This window comes from Vulpes lagopus, chromosome 1, assembly GCF_018345385.1.
Source record: "Vulpes lagopus strain Blue_001 chromosome 1, ASM1834538v1, whole genome shotgun sequence".
NCBI classification, from domain to species: Eukaryota; Metazoa; Chordata; class Mammalia; order Carnivora; family Canidae; genus Vulpes; species Vulpes lagopus.
The window spans coordinates 36,720,412-36,744,475 of record NC_054824.1 but is presented as its reverse complement, the minus strand read 5'-3'; the positions used below and the strand labels follow the sequence as shown (position 1 = coordinate 36,744,475).

Below are 24,064 nucleotides of genomic sequence, written 5' to 3'. Positions count from 1 at the left end.
GGGTTGAGCAGAAATGAGATGAAGTTAGACAAAAGTCTGGGATAAAAATTCTAAGCTGAGAGGAATAGAAGATATATGGACCATGACTAAGAGAATAGCTAGGCTTACTTGCTGGATGAGAAAGTGTAGCTGGAGAGAAATGAGTGAAGAAAAGAATGGAGGAGATGACCTTGCTTTTGTAGGGACCAAATAATGCAGCGCTTTGTGGGCTGTGAAGTTAAGAAGTTTGGATTTTATTCCAAGTGTGATGAGAATAAACTAGAACAGTAACAGAGGTAAAAGGGACAGATTAATGACTTCAGAAATCAATGATCTGTTATAGGACATCCTCTCTCCCTGTTTCTCATCAGAGCATCTGTCACTCTGTTTCCTATTTACTGATTTCATGGTCCGTCTTCCGATATGGAATATAAGAGCTTTGTGCCTTCATATTGCCCTTTACTGTATTCCCTCTGCCCAGAATATTAACTGTGATAATTTCTTAGTAATTTGTTCTTTTCTGAAGGTATGGGTAGATAGGATTTATTGGTTGATGAGTTTGAGGAAAAGATAAAAGAAGAAAGAGTCCACGGTGACAATTCTTTCTTTTTCTTCTGAGAAAATGGATTAAAAAGGAACCATGTATCACAGCTGAAAAAAATATTAAATTCAGAAAGATAAATTTACTTTGGAAAGAAATAAAAAATGAGTTTAAGTTGAAATATATTAAAATTTGGGTAATGGTGACATATATTAAAATTTGAGTAATGGTGACATTGACATGTTGTGCAGAAAAATTTGAAATGTTTAGAGAAGAGAGACTCCAATAGTGAAATTTATTCCCACAGAACACTAGTTCCATGTAATTTAAGAGGTATCCTGCCAAAGAAAATTCACAAAGGTTCACTTCTACTCACAGGACCCTTCTTTTACCCTTTTCTTGGCCTTGGTACTTCTCCATGTCTTCATGTGAATTTATACTGTTTTAGGGTGTCCTTACAGTCGATTTTCTTCATTATAATGATGACTTATTATAATAACTATCTCGAAATTTATATATTTTTATATTGATTTTAGTTAATTGCATGTATTTTAATTTTTACCATATTCTTTTAACTAATTTTGCTTAAAATTTATATTTTATCTTTTATGGCTGTTTTTCTAGAAGAGCAAACATAGAATGTAGGTGGATGACAGGCATCTGAGAAGAATACCTTCAGCATTACCAGGCCCTAAAAGACAGTAGTTTGATATTTGGAGTCTTCCATCCCTACTGCTCTCAGGTGGCCTTATATAGCTCTCCTAAGGCCCTAGTTCTAGTTCTAGACCTGATATCAAGTTTTCTGTTCTAAATAACACTGGGCATAATGGATTGACCTGTGTGGCCCTAAATATATATATATTAAAGCCTTAACTCCCAATGGGACCGGATTTGGAGATAGACCTGTTAAGGAGGTAATTAAGGTTAAATGAAGTCCTAAGGTAGGTCATAATCCAATATCACTGATATCTTTGTAAGAAGAGAGACACCAGGGATGCATGGACACACACAGCACAAAGGCCATATGAGGACACAGTGAGAAGATGGCCATTTGCAAGCCAAGCCAAGGAGAGAAGCCTTAGGAGAAACCAAACATGCCAACACCTTTATCATGGACTTCCAGCCTCCAGAACTGTGAGAAAACAGATTTCATTGTTTTAAGTCACACATTCTGTGGTACTTTGCTATAGCAGCCCTAGTAGACTAATATACCAGGTTCTTACCAATCACTGATGTGTATCAAGCTTGCTGTGGTACACATAGCTTTCTCTTTTAATTAGGGGGCAAAACTTGACACATAGCTCTACTGAACATAAGGGGTCGAGCAAGTGAACTCAAAGGAAAGCAGAATGGGGTATGGGGAAGTGCTAGTGATGCACACCACATGCCTTGTTGTTGGTTGTTTCTCTTAATGGATTACAGTGTTTCCTCATCCTCGTCATAATGTCTCTCTGAGATTCAGTGCTCCCATTGATTTGCACCCACATTTGATTGCACTTTTTCGATTTATGGAATGTAAGTTTTTCATAATTTACTATTCAATACCACTACTATATAGTGACCTAATCTAGGAAGCCTATTTCTCATTATAAAATAGTTCATATTCAGAAGATTAAAATTAATATGGCTATAAGAATTCATGTTTAATTCATAAAGGTATTATTAGGTATAATAGATATAATAATAAAGATATGCATTTAAAGGTATTTTATATATAACATATATACACATATTAACATACACACATATATTTTTCTGTTCTGACAACTGAGAGTCTAAAATAAAAGACATTCCAGCAGCAACAATCACACCTAGGGCCCAGGACTTCTTTTTTCGGACATTCTCCAATAAAAAGAACCAGGTATTCTTGGAGAAATGGCTAACTCTAGGACAGGATCAGGATGATCCTGGTGCAATTAATTTGAAAGAAGTAAAGAAATCCACAACGATGGGGATGAAGGAGTATGCAAAAAGAACATAGGAACCAAGTGAAAGAGCTGTCAGTGGCCCAAACTGGAACAGTTTGAGCAATAGCAATAAATAATATTAGATTATAAACCAAATTATACAGTGAATATCTGTGAGTCCATATTGATGTAATAAATGTAAATAAATTATAAAGTAAATTAATACATAAAGGAAAGAAAAATCTGTTCTGAAATCCAAATAAATTATGGAGATACTCTGTCCTAAAGGAGGGGAAGCATATGTCCTCACTTCTTAAGTATGGGGTTGCATAAAGACAATATTATAGAAAAGTGGAACAAGAATAACTTAGTTGTGGAGAAACATGACAAACATGACCTTAGCCGGATGATCAAGGTGAACAACAGTCACAAATTATGTTGATGGTATATAAACCTGATATGATGTAATAAAAATGGCATTTTGTCTCTGTGATATTCCTCCCCCAAACCCGTAATCCCAGGATAATTGTGAGCAAAACACAATTATAGAGACACCCTGTATATCAGTGCTCCCATTGATTTGCACCCACATTTGATTGCACTTTTTCGATTTATGGAATGTAAGTTTTTCATAATTTACTATTCAATACCACTACTATATAGTGACCTAATCTAGGAAGCCTATTTCTCATTATAAAATAGTTCATATTCAGAAGACCTGTACTATAATATGCCTGACCTGTGCTCTTCAAAGGTGCCAAGGTTATCAAAAACAAGTTTGAGAAACTGTCATGGTCAAGAGGAGCCAAAAGAAACATGATGATTAAAGGGAATGTAGTATCCTGGTGGGATCCTGGAACAGAAAAAGGATATTACATAAAAACTAAGGAAATACGAGTAAACTATGGACTTTAGTTAATAATAATGTATGAATAGTGGTTTATTAATTGTAATAAATGTAGCATATAGTGAGATGTTAATAATAAAAATACTATTTTTATATCTGCATACATTTTCTGTAAACCTAAAATTATTCTTTAAAATGTGTATTATTAATAAAAAATAATTGGGAGAAAATATTTAAATTACTGATTACATCCTATTTACTAGGACCATGCTAGGAACTTTTTGTTCATTATAGCTCAGGGGAACAGCTGCCCATCTTAAGTGAACACAATTCTCTTGAATGTTGCTAAATGTTAGAACATTTATGTTAGAAAACAAAATCCCATATGTTCAAAACTTTGGAACCTATTTTTTTTCTCTTGCTCTATAGCAAGCTGATGTTGGCACAGATAAGAATGGATAAAATTATTTAATCGTATATAATGTTAGAACTATGATTTTTAATTACCTGGCATATGTAAAAGAATTACTTTTTTCTTTTGATGCTGATTTAGCACACTTGAAAAAGAACATGGTGTGTGATGGCAGTTATGTTATCTTTGCCAGGGTGCATGCACATTTTTAAGCTATCTGGTCTCAATTTGACAGTCTTTGAACTTAATATATCTTCTGTGCACCATCAGCTAACATCATAATTTCATTTCTGCTACTTGGATTGGCAATGTTCCTACTACATCTCACTCATAAAAATGAAATATTAACTAGGAATAAGTGTACTCTTTGAGGCCATTAATGGGATATTTGTAAATCAAAGAGAAAACATAAAAAAAACAGGCTAAATTAATTTGTGAGCAGAATCTACTAATGTTGAATAGCAGCCAAATATTCTTCATTGTCCCTCAGAACATCAGTTCTATGTGATTTAATAAGTGTTCTGCCAGAAAACATGGTCACATAAGTTTGGGAAAAGCTAGGTTTAACTAAATTAAATGGGAGATTTTTCCAAGTCTTCCCATAACATACTAAGGTATATTGTGATTCCTCAAGTTTGTATAATTCCCCAAGTTTATTTGACCAAAAGACCCATTTTCAAAGAAAACATTATTATTCTAAGAAAGCAGTTTCTGTGGAACTCTAATTAGGAAAACTTAGTCTAGGTCTAAGGCCAGTGTTTCTCCAAGGCCAGTCTTGTGATCAGTGGCATCAGTATCAGTCAGGAAATTATTAGAAATATAAGTGCTTGTGCACCACCTTAGACCTCTTAAATTAGAAACTGCCCAGAAATCTGTGTTCTAATAAGCTTTCCAGGTGTTTCTGATGCATGCTCTAATTTGAGCACCATTAATCTAGGAGAAACTCACATCTTGAGTTTAGAGACCAACGTTGTTGATTACTTAATATCTTTACTATGGTTGTTCTCCTTCAAAAGATTGATGTCTTCAAACAGACTGAAAGCCATGACTTCATCTGGACTTTCAAAGGAGCTAGATAAGAATTCTTAGTGTTAATTAAGAAATCTGAGATGAATCAAAAAATGAAAAAAAGAATCCTGTGATTCAAAAACATCTGATTTCAGTTTAGTGTGGAATGAATGAAGGGGTCTTATTTCTTTAGGTAGGCCTTGAAAGAAAGAAGATATTACATAAAAAAAGAAATAAGTACTCTGTTGTGGACTATGAGAAACAGCTTTTATTTTGAGGTACAAATTTACTCATTAAAGATAAAGAAGGATTGACAATGTAAAGGGTCTGTGTAGTTAAGCATCACATATCACTCTGGGTCCAGATTGCTTGGATTTGAAGCCCTGCTTTTTCTTAGACAAGTTCTTTAATACTCTGTGCTTCAGTTTTCTTATCTGTCAAATGGGGATAATAATAGTATAATCATAGGATGCTATAAAGATGAAATAAATGAATTAATATATGTTTCAATGGATTTTTTCAGTTTATTGAGGTATGATTGATAAATAAAAATTGTATGTGTTTAAGGTATCCAATGTGATGTCATGATATATATGATGACATCATATATATGTGAAATATATTTGTGAAATGATTATCACAATTAAACTAATTGGCATAGCTATCACTTCACATACTCACAGTTACTTGTGTGTGCGCGCATATGTGCGTGATGAGAACACTTGAGATCAACTATTAGCAAATTTCACATATACAATACATTATTTTTAAAAAATATTTTATTTATTTATCCATGAGAGACACACAGAGAGAGAGGCAGAGACACAGGCATAGGGAGAAGCAGGCTCCATGCAGGGAGCCCGATGTGGGACTCGATCCCAGGACTCTAGGACCACACTCTGGGGCGAAGGCAGGTGCTAAACCACTGAGCCATCCAGGGATCCCCACAATACATTATTAATAACTATAGTTGTCATGCTGTACTTATGCTGTCTTCAGAACTCATTCATCTTATAACTGAAAGTTTATACCTATCGACCAGAATTTCCCCATTTCCCCCACCCTTCAGTTCCTGGTAACCACAAGTCTACTCTCCATTACTGTGAATTTGACTTTTTTTTTTTTTTTCAGATTCCACAGGTGAGTGAGATCATGCAATATTTGCCTTTTTGTGTCTGGCTTATTTCTCTGAGTGTAATGTCCCTCAGGTTCATCAGTGTTGTTGCAAATGGCAGAATTTCCTTCTTTTTTCAAGGCTGAATAGTATTCTATTACATATATATCACAAATTATAGCTATAGTCATTTTAGTACCTTGGTCTTTTAACCTTTATACTGGAGTTAAAAGTGACTTATGTACTACCATTAGAATATCCTGAATTTATTATACGTACCTTTTCAGTGAATTTTACTGCTTTTGTGTTTTCACATTACTTTCACATCTCATGTTAGCTTCCTTTCATTTTAGTGTGGAGAACTCCCTTTAGCCCTTCTTAGAAGACAAGTCTAGCAGTGATACACTCCCCCATGCATCTTTTACTTGTGTGGGAAATACTTCCTCTTTCCTTCATTTGTGGAAAATAGTTTTTCTGGTTCAAGTGTTTTTGGCCGACAGTTTTAGCCCTTTGAATATATCACCCTGTTCTCTCTCGAATTGCAAGGTTCTGCTGAGAAGTCTGCTGAGGTTTTGCTTGAATATGACAAATCTTTTTACTAGATACTTCTGAAATTTGCTGTCTTGATTTTTGATGATTTGATTATAATGTTTTTCAGTGAAATCTTTGAATGAAACCTGTTTGGGGGAACATTAAGCTTCAGGTACCTGAATATCTATATCATTCCCCAGATTTGGGAAGTTTTAAAACATTATTTCTTTAAATAAACTTTCTGTTCCTTTTTCTCTCTGCATCCTTCTGCAATTCCCATAATACGTATTTTAGTTATTTTTTTTAATGATGCTCCATAAGTCACATTGGCTTTCTTCAATTCTTTTCATTCTTTTTCCTTTTATCTCTGTTGACTGGATAATTTCAAGTGAATTGTCTTCATGTTTACAGATTCTTTCTTCTCTGAGCAAGTCAATGTTGACAACCTCTAGTGTATTTTTCATTTCACTCATGGTATTCCTCAGCTCCAAAATTTGTCTTTGTTCTTTTGTTATGATTTCTGTCTCTCTGTTGAGCTTCTATTTTGTTTATATACTGTTTTCCTGATTTCTTTGAGTTGTCTATATGTGTTCCCTTGTAGCTAAGTTTCCTTAACATAATTATTTTGAATTCTTTTTCAGGCAATTCATAGATCTCCATTTCTTTGAGGTCTATTACTGGAAAATTATTGTATTCCTTTGGTAATGTCATGTTTCCTGATTTTTTTTTTTTTTTGAATTCCTTAAACTCTTGCATTGCTATCTTTGCATTTCAAGAAACTATCACATCCTGCAGTCTTTACTGACTGGCTTCAGGAGAGAAACACCTTCACCAGTTAGCCTGGCTCGGCACTTAGGCTGTTTCTGACATTTTTTATGGATGTACCCATTCCATATCTCTTGTTCCCCCTCGGGGGGAATTCCTAAAGTTGTATACTTTCTTTTAATCTTGCAAAGTAGACTGCATGCTGAGTCGCCTGTTTGTTTTGCCTCAGATAGTACCCTAAAATGCTCAAATTTGTATGCTTTCTCTTGATCCTCCAGAATAGGGCAGGGTTTCTGTGCTTGTTTTGCAAGCTCTCATAAAGGATCACACTGGACATCTATGAGGACATGCATGAGGAAATGGCCAAAGTGGAGTGGGTGAGGCACATACAACATAGAAGTTGTTCTTGGGCCATTTGAGGGGATTGGCAGGCAAGGTGTTGCCAGAGGCTCATGGGTGGGCTTCTTTATGAATTCTGTGAGGCATTTAGTTAGATCCTCTCATGCTTTGGAGCCATTATTGCTGTGTTTCCAGCTCTCCCAAACCCTCAGCCATGCCTATCACTTCAGTATTCTAGGTGGGGTAAGAAAGAAATGGATTTCTTGGGCAATGTCTTGCTTGGCTGAGAAACTGGGTGCTCATACTGTATACTTTCACTTTCCCCTGTGGGAGAAATTGCAGGCTGATAAGGTTTCTCTTGGTGCTGAACAGTACTGTCTTGGGGGATGGATGATTCAGGTAAAGTGAAACTGTTCATTTCTTTTACTCTCTTACATCTATTCTCTCTTCTCTCTCCCTATTTCTCTTTTTCTCCAGCAGTGTGCTGGAACTTCTCTGATGGACTCCTGGACTCCTATAAAAGTATTCTCATCCCCGGATGGTTGTCAAGATCAATGGTCTATGGGAAGATGATGGTAAAAAATCTTCTATTCTGCCGTCTTGCTCTGAGTGAAAATTTTTTAGCAGTTAAGTGAATTAGTTCAGTATGTGTTAAATTAATAAAAACCAAATGTGAATAATATTGATTCCAGTCTTCTATCTATGATTACATGAGGGTTCTCTTTAATTATTATAATGAAGAGGAAAGTTTGATTTTTTAAAAAAATATTTTATTTATGTATTTATTCATGAGAGACACAGAGAGAAGGCAGAAGGCAGAGGGAGAAGCAGGCTCCTCGCAGGAAGCCCAATGTGGGACTCCATCCCGGATCACGCCCTGGGCCAAAGGCAGACGCTCAACTGCTGAGCCACCCAGGTGTCCTGAAAGTTTGATTTTTTTTTATTTTTATGTGCTTTATATTAAAATGGTTGAGGAAATAATAAAATTGTATTTGTAACCTGGTTTCTTCATTTATTCATTCATTCCACAAATTTCCATAACTACCTACTATTTAAAAATTTCCATAACTGCATACTACTTAAAAATTAGTTTTATTGATCTCAAAATGATCAGGACATGGCTGATGTAAATAATTTTCAATCAATTGATTCTGAACTTAATAAAAATTTATTTTCTGTATTTTATTATATAATATGCTATATATTTTTAATCTTATTCTTTAGGTAGGTTAGGTTTCTCTAATTTATTTGTGTTGTTTCCACATTTACTGATCAGAGAAGACTGCTGACATTTAAAAAAATAGGGTTGAAAAATATGAGGCAGAAAGATGGTGTTATAATTTAATTGATAATAGGTATGTTTATTAAATAATACTTTGAGGCAAAACACAATCTTTGTTAGAAGCTAAATTTTTAAATGCATTTGGAGTCATTAAATTAATCCATCCACGTGGAATTTATTTAAAATCTGTTGTGCATCTGGTTTTAGCCAATTATCTGTTGAAATATGTTTTAAGAGAGAGACTAAAAAATAGTTATAAGACTAAGCTGAGGTAATAAACTAAAATAAAGCAGAGTTCATATATACTTTTAATTTAATGTTAGTCTTTTATTAGGTCCTATATTTGAATATAAAAATTCACATGTATATGCTCTAGCTTTATATTCAATGCCAAACACCTTTATTCAACTAATGATTAAATCTGGGCCACACAACTATAAAATCAAAGAACACAAAAGCATAGTCCTTTAAAGTTTCTATTTTTATTTTTGAAGCTTGACTAAGAGCTTATTATTTCCACATTGCCTTGAATAATCAATTGTTTGAATTATTTATTTTGACTATTCTCTATTCTTAAATTCCATGTCAATGAACTAATGTCTTTCTTCTTTTTTAGAATAATTTTTTATTTTCTACATACTTATCTTCCCTATACATAAATAACCATTCACCCTACTTTTTAGAATATTTAATAGAAGAGTTACTGTTTACATAATTTGCTTTGGGGTTCTGTCTTTATTGGTGGTTATAAAAGTGATTTGTGGGTGTTTTGTCCAGTTTTGACTTTTGTACATGCATTTTTTTAACATTTTGTCTTTTGTGATGAGATGTCTAGAATTCTATGTTAAATCTTCATTTTTATTTATTTTTATTTTTTTAACTCTTCATTTTTAGGTGCTGTTTTCTCATCAATCTCTCCCTTTTTCTTTTCTTTTTTTAAAATTAATTAATTTATTTGAGAGAGAGAGAGAGAGCATGAGTGGGAGGGGCAGGGAGAGGAGAGAAACTCAAGCAGACTCCCCACTGAGGGTGGAGCCCCACCTAAGCAGAAACCAAAAGTCCAGGGCTTAACTGATCATGTCACGTAGGTGCCCTAATCTCTCTTTTTTTCAAATGTAATAATGATTAACATCTCTTGGACTACATCTTGCAGTATTACCTGATTGTCTCAGGTACGTATGCCTCACTTTCAAATGTATTATTAAGCTATAAAAGGGCAGAAAATTTGAGTTCTGATAGTAGTCTATGCTGACTGATTTTGTAGAATGAATGAACTACACTCAGTTTTTTGAATGATAAATGAGAAATAAGAGAATTTTTTGGAGCCAACTGATTTTTGTTTACCTAACTGTTGGGTAATATTTACTACATAAAGCTAAGCACTTTACGCGTGATAACTCATTTGATTTCAATAATTAGTCTTCTGAGGTTAGAAAGGTCTTGGTACATAGTAATCATTTCCCTCTGTATTATAGATTTTCCTAGAAACCATTTGATATGTAAATGGGGATTGAATGTATTTTTAACACTTCTAAATCTTTCATTTATACAAGATCTAAGAGAGCTTGCTGATTTGCATAATGGGTTGTCAGTCAGGGTTGATTAGGCCAAGGAAGAGAACAACCTAATTTGAAAACTTAAAAGTATTGGTGGGCCAATAGGAAAGCCAAAAGTAGCATTGCTAAGAGAAAGAATTTGAAAGAATTAGCATCCTCAGTTAGCAGAGCTTCAGATGACAACTAAGTTGGTCATGCACAGCATTTCTGCCCCTTACCTCTCATTTCTCAGTTTATAGCCCTGAAAGATCTCAAATTTGGAAATTTAGAAGATTGGTGAAAGAAAAAAGTCTACACTGTGACTCTGTGGTCTAACACAGTCTTCCAAAAGGGAAGCCAGCCAGAGCAGGGAATGGAAAGACAATTTAGGTAAACTTTATAATTCTCATATAAGAGAGGTGGGAATGGACTTTTTATTACCTTACACGAAGAGGCTTGCAGTAATCAGAAAATCTAAATACCTCTCCAATTTTACCTAAAGATGACAGCAAATCTTGATTTGTAAAAACAGTGGTAGGAAACAATAAAATTACTTTCTTTTTTTTGCACTACTATATCCAACTCATTTAATAAAGTGTTAGGTTACAACTCAATTAATTAAATTGTTATGTAATTTTTTTTTTAATAAATAGGCTCTGTGCCTAGTGTGGAGCCCAACATGGGGCTTGAACTCAAGACTCTGAGATCAAGACCTGAGCTGAGATCAAGAGTCAGATGCTTAATGGGCTGAGCCACCTAGGTGCCCCAAATTGTTACCTAATTTATAATCTTTTTGTGATCAGAGAATATGACAAATATTTATTATAAGTTTTTAAGTGTTATAGGTGAGGCAGAAACCCATGGAGCAGAATTCATGCCAGGTACAGAGAAGTAGCCCTACTTCCGAGAGTTGACATCATTTTTTCTCTGATATCAGGGGTTGAAACTTATTCCCATGTATACTATGTCAATATCAATACATTTTTTATGTGTTTATGTTATAAATGAGTAGACTGAGGGGAATTCCAGCATTTTGGAGGTTAGTACAAAAGAAAAAGTTATTGCAGTAATTCAAGATGGAAAGAAAAGTACCTAAGCAAAGATGTAATTAATGAAAGAAGAAAGGAAGACATGTAATTGAGAGATACTTTGCAGGGAAAATTATAATACTCAGTTTCTAATTGATAAAGAAATCAAGGAGAAGGAATGGTTTAAAATGACTTTAAGTTTTTGAGATATCATGGTCAATTGTATAACAAGAATGCCTGCTTTAGTGAAATAATTCATTTCAAGAAAAAGAATTTTGCACCTGTAATAGCTTAATTTATACTTCCTGACCTTATTATGCTCTGGTGGGCTTTATAATGCCAAGGGTTTTGGGGTTGTGTATTAGGTGAAGAGGAGTCTAGTTCTTGGTCATCATCTGTTGGTGCCAGCAACTGCAGAGATGGCTACGTTTCATAGGATCTTTGCCCTGTCACCATTATTCCTTTTTCTTTCTGTGTGAAAGCCCACCAGAACAACTAGGGCTCATTGCTGAGTCCATACAACTCTTGATAACATAAGAAACTTTCCTGCCTCCATGAAGCACAGTGGGATGCACGTTAAGGCTCATATTCACAAGGGTCTCTATAAGAAACAAATGGCGCACTCAAATTAATGTATTTCAGAGAGAGTTTATTTACATAGGAACTAATTACAAAGATGTGGATAATGTGAGGAGACAGCAAGGGATAGTACAGGTACACAGAACTAGCAGACCCTAAAAGTGAGAGGAGAAAGGCTACCAGAACCTAGAAGGGGAGACAATTAAGAAGTGAAGGCTGACTTGGAAAGAGCAGTGATCATTCAAGGGATGCAGCCAACCTAAGGTGACTCTTTAGAAGGGGCTTTAAGGAAATTAATATACTGCTGCTAATCACACTTTGTCTTCATTTTCTTCTGCAGTCCCCAATGGCTAAATCCCACTGGAACCAGCGGGAAGGGAGCAAAATAGAGAAGAGAGTGACTCTGGAGGGGCCAATGGAAGACTCATGGTATGACATATCAGCCATGTCAGCTTAGATATCACTTGTGGTAATCCCTTCTCCATTGACTTTTACTCTACTGTGTACGAGGTGTTTGCTTATGTGTGTGTTTGTTTTACCATACTTGCCCCTTTATAGGCTGTAGTGGAGACAAGAGCCCTTTCCTCTTAGATCCTTCAAAACCATCTGAGGTTCCTTCTCTGGGCTTGGGGTGTCAAAGGTGGTTTATTTCTTTTTAGGGACAAACAGTATCTAAAGCACTTTCACTCTGCTTTTTTTTTTTTTTCTCATTCCCTTTGTATAAGCTTTTCTTTCTGATCAGTTCTTATTACTCCCATCTGGTAATTATTAAAAAGTAAGCAAGAATCAATTGGCTCCAGATGTATATATTATAATCGTACCAGAGAAACATGGCAGGGTTGGACAAAACAAACTCAGAGTGGTGACAGAGGTGGGGACTCTGAAAAAGTCCAGGAAAGCAGGACTTCAAGTCAAAACATCGGAATATAATCAGTGTTGCATGTGACAGTTAAATAACTCTTCTGCTTCAGCGATGCATGGATCTAGACCATGGGCTACATGAACTGGATCTGTACTGAATTTAAGCAAGTATCTTATTTTTCATTCTTATTCTCTACTACAGCTTTTCCCCACAAAGATCACTTATTTGTGTGGTGGCCAACACCATATTCTCCATATTTGAGACCCATAGGATTCTCTCAGATATTTTTTAGTACTTTAATGTCCAAAGTAAAAATTAACAACTCTAGCAATCAATAACAGAAGAGAATGACCCATCAGAAGTGAAGGCTTGTATTATTCTACGGAGTAAGGAATTCAGTCTAGCCGATTTCGTGCTTGAGAACAAAAGACATATTGGATAGTGGAAGAAGGAAATGATAATATATTGCCTACAGCTTTGCTTTATTGCAGACTGGTGACCATTGAACTGGTCAGTGAACACTAGTGAAATGTTGATTAGAAGTGATGTTAGCATTATCGTTGTCCCTCTTTCCACATCTCAGGTGGAAAGCTTTCAATATTTCACCATCAAATATGTTTGCTGTAGATTGTTTTCGGAAGGTCTTTATCATATTAAGAAGTTTTGTTCTACATTGCTAAGAGTTTTTACAATGAATGGGTATCAACTTTGGTCAGATATTTTTATTCTGTAAATACTTAGGTATATGTCTTTTCCTTGTTAACAGTTACGTAATGAATTAACTCTGAGGGTTTGTTTTTTGTTTTTTAACATTGACTTATTTTTGAGTGTTAATACAACCATATGTTCCTGGGCTAATTCTCTCATGGTTGTAGTATATTCTTATTATATATCACTGCTTTCAATTTGCTAATATTTTGTTCAGCAGTTTAGTGTTTATATTATGTTCATGAGAAATGGATCTGCAAATTTCCTTTCTAGCAATGTTCTTGTCAAGTTTGGGTATCAAAATTATGATAGCCTCCTAAAAAAAAGTTGGGAAGTGTTCGTGTCTTTTTCTGTTTTCTGGAAGAGATTGCATAAGATTGGCATTATATTTTCCTTAAATAAAAGAATTGCATAGATTTCACCAGTGATGCTATCTGGTTTTAAGGCTTTCTTTGTGGAAAGGTACTTAGGAACAGATTTTCTTTCTTTAATAGATGGTAGAATAATCACATATTTTATTTTGTATTTTGGTAATTTGTATTTTTCAAGGATTCTGTCCATTTTATCTAAAGTTTTCTACTGGTATAAAGGTGTTTATAATATTCTGATTATCTTTTTAAGTGACTAGATATTATATGTACAGATGTGCCCTTTTACAGGCCTGATGATTTATGTCTCTCCTTCCAGATCAATCCTATTAGGAATATTTCAACAGTATTAATCTTTTGAAAGTAACTGTGATTATTGATTTTTTTCTGTGCATAATATTGATATTTGCTCTTATATTTATTATTGTTTTTTATACTCTCTTTGATTTGGTTTTCTATCCTTTTTCAAGGTGCCTGAGAAACATGCTTGAGAATTGATGTTGGGCCCTAAGCATTACATTTTCTTCTGAGTACTAGTTTAGATACAGTCTACTGCGGGAGAGCAGAACCTGAGCTGGTAAGAGAAACAGTAAGAACAGGGACAGGCATAACTGGAACCACTTTATGCGTGTGGCAAAAAGCCCATTATTCCTGCCATTGGTCGGTACTGAGAACAGTACAAGCTGAAAACAGTCATGGTGGTGGACAAGATAGCCAGGTCTGTTGAGGTTAGTTCTCCTCCTGCAGCCTGCTAGTGTATGTTCACCACTGCAGGTCTCTGCTGCCCCTCTTGTGATTGGTTTAGAGTTGTTTTCCCTTTCTTGCTTCCACATACTTTACATTTTACGATAAGAAAACCTAGAGCTAACCCAGGCTAGGGCTTCACCTTCACGCCTACACTTCTTGGCGATGCCTAGCTGTGTAGCCCCTTTGTTTAGTTTCTCTTTGTTCCAAGATACTGGACTTTGGATAATTTCATCTCTCATTGGATTGTGCCATGGTCTACTATTTTCAATATGTTTTAACTTCAGTATAATTCAACTCTGATTAAATTTAAAATTTTGATTTCATACATTCATTTATATATGGGCTCTTTGTAATAGTATTTCTTAAATTTCCAAATATTTGGCAACTTTCTTGTTATCTTTTTGTCTTTATTTCTAGTTTAATTCCTTTGCACACAAAGAACATATAATACATGACCTCAATCTTTGAAATTTGTCAGGACTTCATTGTATCAGCATTAATAGCATTAATTTTGGCTGCTTATCCATGTGTAGTTGCAAAAAGTTAATTTGGTCATAGTTTGATGGAATGTTATATATATGTTACTTAGATGAAATATATGAATTGTACTTTTAGGCTTATATCTCTATTGATTTTTGGTCTGCTTGCTCCATCATCTATTAATGAAAGTATAAAATCCCTTGTATGATTTAGGATGTGTCTACTGTTCCTCTCATTCTGTCAATTTTTTTTCCTTTTATGTTATTGAGAACACACACAGATTTAGAGCTGTTTTATCTCTCTGGTGGATTAGCCACTTCATGTTGCCTTGTTATTATGAAATGTCTATCTTTACCTCTAATAATACTTAAATAATTAAAATATTCATTGTCTAATAGGGTGGTTACATTAACTTTCTTTTGGTTCTCACATACAGAGTATATTTTTTCTATTCTTTTACTTTAAAAATTTGTCTTTAAGGGGTATTTCTGGCATGCAGCATATAGGTTTTTCTTAATCTGTCTGAAAATACTAGTATTTTAAGTTCAGCATTCAATCTACTTACATTTATACACTAATTAACACAGCTGGATTTTTACCTACCATCTTAATTGTTTTCTATTTGACCTACTTGTTTTATGTTTTATTTTCTCTGTTTTGCTTTCTTCTTTTGAATTAATAAAATAAATTTTATTATTTAACTTTTCCTACTATTAATTTATTAGTGACACTTCTTTTTTTTTTATTAGTGACACTTCTTAAAAACTAGTGTTTAGTTTTCTTCAGTTGTTACTAAATTATTACAAATATTTGTCCTTACCTCATAACAAATGATCACATTTCTACTTCTACAGTAGTGCTAAAACTCTGGAACGCTTTCACTCCCTTTATTCCAATTCTCTTTTTTTACATTGTTGGCATAGATTTTATTTCTACATACATTTTAAACTACATTAGACATTCTATTATAATTTGTTAGTTAAATCTGTTTATATTTACTCACATTTATGCTTTCCATTTCTCTTCAATCCTTACAAACACATTTCTGTGTTTCTGTTTGGAATGTTTTTATTTCTACCTGAAGAAGTTCCCTAAGATGGCATAAGCTTTCTCTCTCATGCTGTTTACTTCATTCTGAGACTTCATCAGCAGTGCCTTTAACCATATTTCTACAACAGTATGTTCAATGATTTCTAGTTTTTTATTTTATTTTATTTTTTTTTAGCATGCTCCTCAAAATTCTCCCAGGCTCTACCATTGCCTAATTCCAAAGCTCTTCTACATAGTTACATACTCATTCTCAGTACCAAAATCTGTATTGGTTTTCTATTGTTCTATCAATAGATTACCACAAATTTAGTGATTTAACAACACAAATTAATTATTTAGCAGTTAGAAATCCAAAATGGGTCAGCAGTGCCATCTGTTTCCTTGTCTTTTCCAAAAACTTTCTGAGGCTACCTATGGTCCTTGACTTATGATGCCTTCTTCTATCTACAAAACCAGAAACAGGATTTTCTGGCTTTGACCCTCTGTTCCATATCAACCCCCTTTCTGACTCTAAACCTGCTGCCTGCCTCTTTCTTAATCATAAAGGCTATTGTGATTATATTGTGATTATCAAGATAATCCAGGATAACCTATCCATCTCAGGATGCTTAACTGACAAGTGAGGTATCATATTCACAGGTTTTAGGGATTAGGAGATGAATATCTTTGGGTGGCTTTTATTCTGCCTTAATACATGTACCTTATTTGTGAGTATAAATTTCAAGTCTTGAATCCTATAGAATTTTGAATTCTTAAACTTAAAATACTTCTTTTTTCCCCACTTAAGTTTTGCTTATGTTCTGAAATGCTAAACCACGATTGACTTATTTTTCCTTAGCAGTCTCATAATTTTCTCTCAAAAATTTCTGTTCTTCACCTTTTATATTAGATAAACTAAAGTTCTTCTCCAGGGTGGTGTTAACTAAACTCGTAAAGTCATATAGCAAGAGATTTCTATTAGTTATGGAATAAAATGAGGAGAAAGAAGGCTTTCATTAAAGGATGATATCTAGGGTGCAGTACCTGAGAAGAATAGACATGAAGGCAACAAAATCTCATTGTCTAGTCTTTTCTGATAACATATTTAAGAACTTTAGGTTTTGAAGCATAACTTTGGTATTTAGTATTCCTATTGATTTATAGTACTGCTAGTTAATGGTCCTATATTTTTAGTTAGGCTTTAGCATGTACTGCTGGTTAAGATGCCTTGAGGTTCCTATACTTAGTATAACAATATTATTTGGATATATCTCTTTTTCATATAAAAGTCATTCTCTGGAAGGATATTTTTGACCTGGGGCAAGCTCTTTTGAGGAAAAATGAAAGTATAATTTTGACACGTTTTGCCACAATCAAATGACCTAAAAAAGATTGCTTTAGAATGTTGTTAGGGGAACATCAACTGTGTAAGGCTGTATAGAAAAACCATATTCTAAGCTTTCTAGAGATTATGGATTTTGGCACAGATGAGGAAACAAGTATGTAGTCAGTGGTTTTTGTGCCATGTAATCCATGGAGCTCTGAGGATGTCATGGAGGGGCTTCAGACACTGCTAAAAAGAGTAAAGAGTCAAACAGGTCAGTCTTCAACCAGAGTGTTCTGTTTAATCTGATTTATGTGTTAGTTCTGGATACCCTTTGTTTGAACAAAGACTTTCTTTGGCTGAAAAAATTGGATAGGCACCTGCATCAAAAAATTTGGCCTAAATCTTAGTCAGTGAGGGGCGGGGCCAGGACTAGATCCTAGTCATTGCATTCCTTTGCTTAAATCCCTTCAGTGGCTCCCTGTCAACTTCAATATAAAATATATACTCTTTCATCATAGCATGTACATTCTTGCTGACCTGATCCTTGTCTATTTCTTTAGCTTATTTCCAGCTCTGCAGTCTTCTTCATGCCCTGAAGACTATCCACACGTTATGTATTATACCTGGAGTGTCCATCTCCTGTTACCTGGCAAGCTTCGTAACTTTTGAAATGTTTTCATTTCCCGTATCCCTGTACCTCACTAAGGTTTCGGGCTCTGTTTTGTATTCTCATTCAACTCTTTACGCTCTCTGTTACGGGACTTTGAATAACATACTGAAATTACTGTTTTATCTTTCTTACCCAACTGAAAGTTTATGATTTGTTTTCTAAAGCTTTCATCTCTGGATCCCTAGTATCTAGCATAAGGATTGGATCAGTTTGATGATTAAACAGGTAAATCCAAATTTATTTTTTTCTTTTCTATTCCATGCTATGAAGAAATATTCCTGGGGAATATTTGAGGAACTAGCATGCTCACCTGAGTCAGCACGAGCAGACCGGGATACTAGCAGCTGGATTTGGGAGACAGCATCAGGAAGGAAAGAAGTGATTCTAACTGGCATTAAAAAGACTCTATAAATACACTTATTATTTATCTAATTAAATAGTTAAGCTCATAACAAAAAGCTCATTTGTTAAGTATCTTCTGTATAGCCCCAGAAACTATTCTAAGTACTCTGGATACAGAGTGAAACAGTGAAACATAGAGACAAAATTTTACCTTGGAGCTTCCATTCCAGTGAGGGTAGGATAGATAATCAGGAATTACTTATATTAAATATGCCAGACAGTGATAAAACTTCTGAAGAAAGGTAAAGCAGGATGAAGGAGACAGAAAGTTAATAAGAAAGGAGCCCACTGCGTATAAATATATATATCTCTCTATTTTCACACTCCACTTTGGAACCACCCAGGAGCCGGCGCTCCCTCCCCTCTCCCAAGGGCTGGGCAGGGAGGTGCAGTGGACTCAGCCGGGCTGGGGGAGCCAGACAAGGCATGGCCTGGGGGACCAGGGCCCTTCCCCTTTTCTCAGAGGCCCCCCCATCTTCACCCCAGCTGTCTGTCCCTGTCCCGGGCTGGGGATGGGGGAGGGAAACTTTGTCGGGAATAAACTTCACTCTGTGGAAAAAAAAAAAAAAAGAATAAAAAAAGGAGGTTGCTCTACTATAGAGTGACTGCCCTGACAAGATGAGGGGTGAGAGCTGAATAAAGTGAGATTGAGCCAATCTGGTATTTGCGGGAAGACTGCTCCAGGCAGAGGGAGCAATCAAGTTCAAAGGTCCTTAAACAGAACTGTATTTGAGAAAGAGGAAGGAAACCAGTGTCAGTGTGACTACACCATAGGAAACAAATAGAGGGGGAGGACGTCAGGTCAGATGGGCTATGGAACATGATCTGATAAGTTATGGTAAGAATTTTGGTCCTTATTCTCGATGCAATGGGAAGTCATTATAACATTTTGAATGGAATTTTGATCTGCTGTGATTTTGAGTGTCTAGGGGATTTCTGTATGCAGAATATAAGGAGGCAGAAGTGGGAGGAACAGTAACAGTTAAGAGACTGTTATAAGAATGCAGGTAAGAGATGTTGGTGGTTTGAACCAGAGTGGGAGTAGTGGAAGTGGTGAGAAGTGATTGAATTCTGGACACATTCAGGAAGTGTAGCTGACTTGAGGTTAGACTGGATGTAGAGTGTGAGAGAAGGAAAGAGACACATGTAACCCTTGACCAATGAGAAAAATGTAATTTCTATTACCAAAATGGGGAGGCTTAAAGAGAAGATTTTGGGGAAAATTAAGACATTTCTTCTAGATGTGGTAAGATGATTATTAGAAATCCAAGAGGAGACATGAAAAATGCACTTGAATATTTAAGGTTTGATTTCAGAGTCACATTCAGGCAGAAGTGATAAAATTGAAAGTCATCAGAGTGTAGACAGTATTTACTGCTATGACTGGATGAAATCATTCTAGAAGTAACCCTCAAAAAGAAGAGTTCCAAGGCCTGAGACCTCAAAGTACTTTATTGTTTAGGAGATGAAGTACTTTATTGTTTGTCAAGAAGATAAAGAGGAACCAGCAAAAGAGATTGAGAAGGAGAGGCTGGTGGGAAAAACTAAAAAACAGTGGTGTCCTGGATGGAAAATGAGATAAATTTTCTAGGAGGAGGAAGTGGATCAACCATATTAGAAGTTGTTTATGTCACATAAAATGAGAATGGAGACTCGCCCATTGGATTTGGCATTTTGGAGTGAACTGGTGAAGTAGTAAGGAACAGAAGCTTATTGGAGTGGATTCGAGAGAAAATTGAAAAGAAATTAGGCCTTGAGAAGCTTTTCTACAAAATGTGGAGGGGAACATGGGAAAAGGAATTTATTTATTTTGTAATTTAAGTTGAGAGGTACTATAGCAATCTTTAACTCAGCCTACAGATGCCAATAGTTTACTGGCTGAAATCTTTGGAACTGATAACTGGGTCTCTGAGGATGTAAGATACTGTTAGTTCTGTATCAATAGGGAGGACAATAATAGGCAAGCTATGGGGAGGATAATGGGATTCCTGGATCAGGCACAAGTTGAAAGAAATTCTGGGAAGGAAAAACACTGATGACAAGCCACCTGACAGATTTTATTTTATTTTTTTTACTTACTGCTGCCTTCACAAGGGCCAGATTTCCCTTTCTATGAAGAAACAGGTTTCCTAAAGATGTCAGGCATTTGGTGCATGTAAAGAGTGTTCCACATTGGACCAGGAGCAGATGTGGGTGTTATTGAGGCACTGTCTTTCAGTGGCTACAACTTTTCAAGAGCACCATCAAACAGGTCTTCAGTTGAAATTGATGTTGACAAATACTGAACTCATAAACTGTAAGTCCCACAGACTTTAAATAGAACCCACCAGCAGTCTTTTTGGTATTCCCTATCTTTGAGATTTCTGTTTTAAATTAAATATTTCAAAGATAATACTTTGTTGGTTTTTTTTTAAATTAAACTTAGCATCTCTTAGCATTTAAAAAAAAAAAAAAAAGAGAAAACCACAAGTGTAAGAAGTTCACCTTTGTTCTTGGTGTGTTCAAAGTCATACCCAAAAACATTTTTGTTTCAAAGGTGGAAAATGATCAATCCCTTACACATTCCCTTAGGAAAATTTGTCCCTGTGGTCTCAGAGACTTTTATACCTGCCTGTATTCTCTTGTTCTTTTCATCCTTTTGCTGTACCATTATCCTGGCTTCTTGCCACCTTGTTGCACCAATAGCTCATTCTTCCATTTTGCTTGTGTGGTTTACTCCAGTTTGACTCCTCACCAAGCTGTCCTTACTTTTGTCTCACATTGACTCTCTGATTTCCTTCTCTAGACTAAGTGGGAGACTGAGTTCCAATCTTAAATTTAGGGTTATGAACCTGGAATTCTTAACAATTTCTCTGGGATTTCATGATGTAGGCATCTAGAGTCAGGAGATCAAGACATAATGATGCTGAAGAGCTGAGAGCCATGGAGACAGGGCGTGGGAAGTAGGAAGGCAAGACTCTATGGAACTTTCTGATCCCACAGGCCCATAGAGTAGCTCCTTTGAACATGGTTCCCAAAAACTGCCCTTAGGGTTCAAAAGAGCTTCTTTGGAGTAAACATGTTCAACTATCATTTAACTCTTCCCTTAAACTCTCTAAATTTACCTCTTCAGCCACCTTGTTCATAGATAGATATTACTTTGGAATGCAAGACGATGAAGCCATTTTCTCTAAGCAGTAGTCCAAAGTATTTGTCTTTTTTTTTTTGTTTTTTTTTTTTCTGTGTAAAAAGGATATAATAGGCATGCTCTACTTGAAGTAATGCATTTTAAAATATGTAATGTTGTACCTAATTTACAGCAGATATGTTGGGTTATAAATTTCCCCTGAAATTATACTAGGTAGGTGGCCTCTTAGTCCATCAGTAATTGTATCTTACCAATGGTTCTCAAGTCTTTTTGACTACAATGCAAATAATTCATCAGCTACTTACTTTGATGGCTTTATTTGCTAGTGAATAAACAAAGAATTGGAGATAATAAAAATGAAACAAGTCAAAATGGTAAGTAAGAAATATAGCCTTAATTCTACAAATATCTAGCAGCAATTGGTAATCACCAACAATGGAGGAAAACACTGAAAATTCATGATAATAAAAAGTTCATCTCCCACATTATGGAAAATCCTGTTCTCTGAAAATTTGAGTGCCAAATATGAGTTGTGTAAAGTGATGCGTGGTATCAGAATCTTTAGTAGACTACACAATGTGATGCCTCAATTAAACCCATGTTCTAGTTTTAGTTTATATGAAGACTTTACAACTCATTTAGTTGGTTACTAGTAAGAAACTCTTAGTATTTTAGTATCTAGAAAGGTAATGAGCACATTGTAGATTTTCTTTTTTTTTTTAAGATTTTATTTATTCATGAGAGACACAGAGATAAAAAGAGAGAGAGAGAGAGAGAGGCAGAGACATAGGCAGAGACAGAAGCAGGCTCCATGCAGGGGGCCTGATGCAGGACTCGATCCTGGGACTCTGGGATCATGTCCTGGGCTGAAGGCAAGCGCTCAACCACTGAGCCATCCAGGTGTCCCACATTGTAGGTTTTCAATGAATATTAGGAAAGGAAAGGAAAGGAAGGAAGGAAGAAAGAATTAAAATGAAAGACTATAGAATTTTGAGTCTTTTACTGGTAAGAAGCAAACAAAAGATATGGGCAGATCTTATTTTAGACATGTTTTAACTAAATCAAGGAAAGCTAAATTTGGATGTGAGCTCAGAGGTGGACGTTAGCACGCAGAATTTTATTAAAGAGTAGCCTGGGATCAATACTTGTGGTCAGGAGGGAAAGATGACAAAAATCAAGTGGTGGGACTGGCTCATCTACTTTAGCTTTAAAAGCCATCTGTATACTGACAATCCTCAAGATCTAAACTCTCCATGGTTAAAACTCTCCTATATATATCAGACTTGTATATCTGATTGCCTATTTGATATCTCCACTTGAATGCTCAACAGTCACCTCAAACTCTTAATTTTCCAAGACAGGCTGCTCCTTTTACCCTACAAACTGATTTCACTGGAAGCCTCCCTCACCTCATTTAATAGCATTCCATCCTTCTAGTTTTTCAGGCAAATACTGTGGCATTATATTTAAGTGTTGTTTAAAAATCGCCCCACTTTCACTATGTTAAGAAATTCCTGTTGACTTTATCACCAAAAATAATCAGAATTTGAGTACATCTCACCTTCCACTGCAACCACCAATGTGAGAACCACAATTGTCTGTTGTCTGGATTACTGCAAAAAAACAAAAACAAAAAAAAAACCCAAGGTTTTTTTGGCCTTGGCCTCGCGCCAAGGTTTCAACAGACCTCACCAAGATGCCATCTCAAATGGAACATGCCATGGAAACCATGATGTTCACGTTTCACAAGTTTGCTGGGGATAAAGGATACTTGACAAAGGAAGACCTGAGAGTACTCATGGAAAAAGAATTCCCAGGATTTTTGGAAAATCAAAAAGACCCTCTGGCCGTGGACAAAATAATGAAGGACCTCGACCAGTGCCGAGATGGCAAAGTGGGCTTCCAGAGCTTCTTTTCACTAATTGCTGGGCTCACCATTGCATGCAATGACTATTTTGTAATACACATGAAGCAGAAGGGCAAGAAATAGGCACCATTGAGCAACACTCTGCCCGGAGTGAGGTGTCCCAAAGGGTCTCAAGGAATCTGTCCCACAGCTTCCCCCTGTATAAAGGATTCCATGAGCAGATCAGGACCCTCAGAAAATGTACAAATGAAATCCAACCCCCATTTGAGAAGCAGAGAAAGAAAAGTCAGTAAAAGAAAGCCAGATAAGCTTTTGATTTTATATTGCTTATTGCATCCTCTTACCCTCAATAAACAAATTCCTTTTTTAGTTCCTAAAAAAAAAACAACAAAAAAAAACAAACAAACAAACAAAAAAAACCCATACTGATTCTAAACTTCCTGATTCTACTCTGGACCCCCTAAAATCTATTATCAATAAAGCAGCTAGAAGTAACTATTTTAAAACATATTAGATTTTGTCAATATTCTGCATAATAAATTTGCAAAAGCTTTTAATTTTACTAGGGAGCAATTCCTCAAATATATGTTTGGGCCCCTGAATCATAAGG

The 24,064-nt window shown here is 35.5% G+C and overlaps 1 protein-coding gene across 1 annotated transcript; it reads left to right on the top strand.

The window, feature by feature from the left end:
* The first annotated feature begins 23,255 nt into the window (after window positions 1-23,255).
* On the top strand, window positions 23,256-23,814 carry LOC121496827 (protein S100-A10). Its single transcript, XM_041765564.1, has one exon. The coding sequence runs from the start codon at window positions 23,284-23,286 to the stop codon at window positions 23,575-23,577; it is 294 nt and encodes a 97-aa protein (XP_041621498.1). The 5' UTR covers window positions 23,256-23,283; the 3' UTR covers window positions 23,578-23,814.
* Window positions 23,815-24,064: the final 250 nt, after the last annotated feature.